We start from the raw sequence: 4,600 nt of genomic DNA, 5'->3' as shown, positions 1-4,600 counted from the left end.
CAAGAATACAACCATCTTCTCTGCTTTATGAGACTAAGCTGTTTTCCCCCTAATCAAAGATTGACTGTGTTTTGAATTTTCAACAAAAGCCCTGCACAGAATTAAACAAAACCCACATGAATATTGTTTCTCAGGCAACAAGTCACGTATTTCCTCTTTTAGCTGTCGTYGTATGGTGTGAGCGACGCATCTGAGCTACATTTGCGGTTTTCCGGAGTTGGTGACAGAAGTGAAACTCCCAGCCTAATCCGAACAGACATACAGGAAGYGGCGATGCAAACAGAACAGAAAGTGTGTCACTATGGTAACAGTCGCAACAGACACATCAAATAGTTGTCAGGAGTTTCAGATGTTTTCTAAATGTCCAATCAAATGTCTTCACATTGTGCAAGAAAAGAAAACAAATCAAACGTATTCAAAATGTAGCTTTATTTATAAACTCAGAAATATGTACAACAATATACATACATAAAATATTAACAATGAATGTACAATGCAAATCCCAGCACACAAGTAACATTTATCATTAAACAGCAGATCTAAAGCCTTTAGATTTTAAATTTGTTTTGAAGGTAAAGTGCCATTTGTACTTCTAAAGTCTGACTTTCAAWGGCAGGGAGGAATAAGGACTATCTTTGTATATAGGAATTATAAATTTAGCCTAAACAGATGGAGGCGTTGTCTATTTTCGGGTGGAATGTGTCACACATTTTGGACCTGATGCTGCAGGGATGTCACGTTGCTGGCTGGACGTGGCATTGCCGGAGGCACCTGAGCCTGTTGTTGCATTTCAAAATGAAGTGTCTTTTTAATTTCTGAAGGTAATCTTGTTCGTGATTTTTTTTTCCCCCTGCCTGAAGCAGCAAGAGAAGAATTAGCCCCATTTGATCAGTGCTGGTGTAGATCTCACTTTCTTGCCCGGTGCCTCGCCCTCTCTATCTCTTCTCACATCTCTGCAGAACAGGGGTGATGGGGGTGGGGGGGGTTGAGAGGAAAAAAAGCAAAGTTTATAAAAAGAATTGCACACAGGCATACATCAACACACACCCACAAACATGCACTGACTAATAGGTTGGCCTTGTAGAGATACAGGGGGAAGTTACGATTAATTTGCAACATTAATTCTCTCCATGTCGAGCCCATCGACAGCAGCAGATGTATGTTTTTATTCTTTACGGCCCCGCGCGCACGCACCGAGCACATTCACGCACCTGCTAAAGCACCACTCTCTTAGCGCAGATAGGAGGATCATGATGCTCATGGAGTCGAGTGCACCATTAACACAAAAGAGCAGTGTAGATAGTCCACCTCAGTGCCCGGGTGTTGGCATTTTCACATAAAAACGGTGCTCAGAGATAAAAAAGAGGGCCACAGTAGTAGGGAGAAACAAGGTGGCTATTGCTGCTCTTTAGGGTGCCAAGTGTAAAAAATGTTAAAAAGTGTAAAATCCTAAAATTCCACTAACATTTTATTATTTAGCTCACTGTTCTCACATTTTGCTCATTTTTACTAAAGATTAAATTTAAATGTTAAATGTTATGTCTAAATGTTAAATTCTGAACCTAAATGTGTAAATCTAAATGTAAAAGTTAAATCTTATGTGGCTAAATGTTGAAGTTTAAACTGAAGTATTTCTGAATGCAACACAGCCTTTGCTGTCGGTGAGCTGTTTTTGTTATGGTGCCATTATCAAAAATACCAAAAATATGTACAATAAGTTGCTTTAAGGCCCAGGCTTCTCTTGCAAATTAGATTGATCTCAGTGGGATTTGCCTGGTTAAATGATGGTAAATAAATACAGTAAATTCTGAGACAAAAGCAACCGCTAATGCTGCTAACGCTGCTAACGCTGCTAACTCTGCTAACTCTGCTTATTCTGCTGATGCCGCTTTCTTAGAGGACATCAAACTTGCGGCTGGTATTCGAGCTGCACTTCAAACTGTCAGACCACAGTTACCATCCATATTGTTTTCAATGAACACATTTTGAATTTATATTTTAATTTCCATCATCAGCAAAGTTAGCCACATTAGCGGTAGCTTTTGTCACAGAATGATGATGTCACAACAAAAGCACCTCACAAACAGCAAAGGCTGTGTCCCATTCTGAAATTTATAAATGTTAGCTTTATCATTTAATTGCAACATTTAATATTCAATTTTACATTTAGATTTACAAATTTAGATTTAGGATTGCATATTTACACATAATAATGTAACTAAATGTAACATTTAGTAAAAAAAATTGCAAAATGTGAGAACAGTGAGCTAAATAACATCAAAATGTTGAGGAAATGTTTGAACTAGGATTTTACACTCAGAAAGTGAGCTAAATAATGTAAATGTATTAATGACATTTTTAACATTTGCTTTTACACTTGGCACCCCATACTCTTGTTCTTTTCTTTTTTTTTCAAAGTGGAGTAAAACATCTCCCTGTCAGTGTCTTTTTGCCACCACAACACGCCACAGCCTGCAGGATCTTCAGCTTGAGAGCGAAAAAAGGAGAAAGATGAGATGAAGTGAAATACGCACCAGCGAGCTCCTGGTCCAACATGTCGATAAAACTCTGGAGTTCGTCTGTGTCTCCCAGCTTGGCTGCAAAAGGAATAGTAGAGAAAAAAAGGAGCAAAAAAGAAAAAAAAACATTATAACAAGTTTTTTTTCCAGGAAAAGAAGCTCAAATCTGTGGTATTTCCTCTGGCTCAAAACTCATCTTAATCCCAAAAGAAGAAAAATAAAAAAGAAGGCCTAGCATATCCTGAAGGAATGCTTATTGCCCACTATCCCTTTTATCCTTAAGTTTTAACTAAAACCATTTTATCTTGAAATATTAAGGAGTTTTAGCCTTTTGGGTCAAACCTTGATATGCTCACCATATGCTTGCATCCAGAATTCCAAGAAAGTCTCTTAGTGCTTGTAATAGTAATGATGCTCAGCTACTACCACACCATATTTTTTTATTTTTATTATTATTATTATTTTAATAAACCTTTAGTTCACCAGGAAAATCCCATTAAGATTAAGAAGCTGTGGCCACCTGGGCTCCAATTTTACTGTACACCTTAGACATTTACTCATAACCTGATAACATTTCCACATAGGAACTTGGGAGTGGGCACTTATGCATGTAAGGGGCGGGATGGGACAGTCTCRCCACTGATGCCTGTGCCCACTCACATTGTTTGCTTTTAGACATTTAGGGTTAGGGTTAGAGTTGGGGTGGAGGGGAAACTGGCATAGTGCTGGCCTCTGCCCTGTCTTCTTCCCCGTTTTAATTGTATTATAGAACATCACACATCAACAGTACATCTGAGGGTGGAGGTGTGTGTGTTGGGGTCTTTTTCCCTCCCCAGTTCCCCATTGGCTGTCTGGGGATGGGGTCGGGGGGGTGGCTGACTGTCTGGTGGGGCCTGGGCTGCGGGCGGACATGGGGCTTGGAGGGGCTCCGGAGGCGGGGCTGGCGCTCCGGCTTCCCTGGGGCTGTTCGGGCTCCCAGAGTCTGGCTCCTGGTTGCTGTGTTTGGCCCACTGGCTGGGGTGGCTGCCGGAGTCTGGGGGGTGGTCGGTTGGGGGTGGGCACCTGGCCTTTAGTAGGGTGTGGGGGTGGTCCGGGGCGTGGCTTTGCTGGGGCGGGGGGCTGGTCGGTTGGACTGGTGCGGCCCGGGCTGGGACTTGGCTGTCTGCTCTTCTCCACCCCAGATTGAAGGGGTCTACCTCCTGGGTTCAGGTGTGAGCTGCCCTCTGTAGGGGGTGGGTGCATATCCTGGACCTGGCGGGTATAGAGTATGTATGGGGAGTGTGAATGGATTGTGGCGTCCATCTTGTGTGTCTTTGAATGAGTGGGTGAGAGGATGAGGGTGGGACTATGTGATTGTGTTTATGTATGCTTATATTTTTGTCAGACTGGGACTTGGGCAGCCCCTTCTTCGGGATCATTTGAGGGCCCATTACTCCCCTGCCATGCTGTCCTCTGGTGGGTTGTGCCTTTGCCCGCCAGCGCACTGGTGGCTCTCGTTGTCCGGGGCTGGGTGCTTGGGCATGTGCCGGCTCGGCCCAGTGGCTGCCCAGTGGGGCTTGGGTCCCTCTGGCTCTGTCGGGCCTTGGCCTCTCAGGGGGCGCCCTGGGGGCCCGGGCCTCTGTGTCCATGCCTGGATCCACTCTGGCTCGGTGGGTACCGGCAGGGCCTGTGAGTTCGTCGCTGCTGGCCCCAGGGGTTACTGTGTGTGGTCGCTGGTGGGGCTCTTCCGGTTTTCTCCGGTGGTCCTCTTTGTGGGGTGGGTGGGCAGCCCTTCCGGCGCGAGTGTCTCTGGGGCTGTGCGCTTGGGGTCCCTCTCAAGGTCTTTGGCGCTGGTCTCCCTTATGTCGGCTTCTGGCTTTGCGGGTCGGGTCTGTGGTCCCCCACAGTCATTTTGAAACATTCCATTGGAGAGATCCATGTATGCTCACAACCACACACAAACAGGTGTTTACATCCTGGGTTTTCTATTCGGGCACTGATGGAATGGTATGTGCATATATGTATGTATGTATGTATATATGTATATATGAGATATATGTATATGTGTGTGTGTGTGTGTGTGTGTGTGTGTGTGTGTGTGT

The 4,600-nt window shown here is 44.5% G+C and overlaps 1 protein-coding gene across 1 annotated transcript in view; it reads right to left on the bottom strand.

Moving 5' to 3' along the window:
* Positions 1-410: 410 nt before the first annotated feature.
* si:dkey-27i16.2 (regulator of cell cycle RGCC) overlaps positions 411-4,600 on the bottom strand; it is a 7,933-nt gene continuing 3,743 nt past the window's right edge. Inside the window, exons 4-5 of the mRNA XM_014006065.1 lie at positions 2,535-2,597; positions 411-953 (exon numbers count right to left, since the gene is read on the bottom strand). Of these exons, the coding sequence (XP_013861519.1) occupies positions 946-953; positions 2,535-2,597 (71 nt within the window). The 3' untranslated portion in view covers positions 411-945. The remainder of the gene's footprint in view (positions 954-2,534; positions 2,598-4,600) is intronic.

Source organism: Austrofundulus limnaeus, unplaced genomic scaffold (genome assembly GCF_001266775.1).
Source record: "Austrofundulus limnaeus strain Quisiro unplaced genomic scaffold, Austrofundulus_limnaeus-1.0 Scaffold34, whole genome shotgun sequence".
NCBI classification, from domain to species: Eukaryota; Metazoa; Chordata; class Actinopteri; order Cyprinodontiformes; family Rivulidae; genus Austrofundulus; species Austrofundulus limnaeus.
The sequence above is the reverse complement of the archived record's forward strand: the minus strand, read 5'-3'. Positions and strand labels throughout refer to the sequence as shown.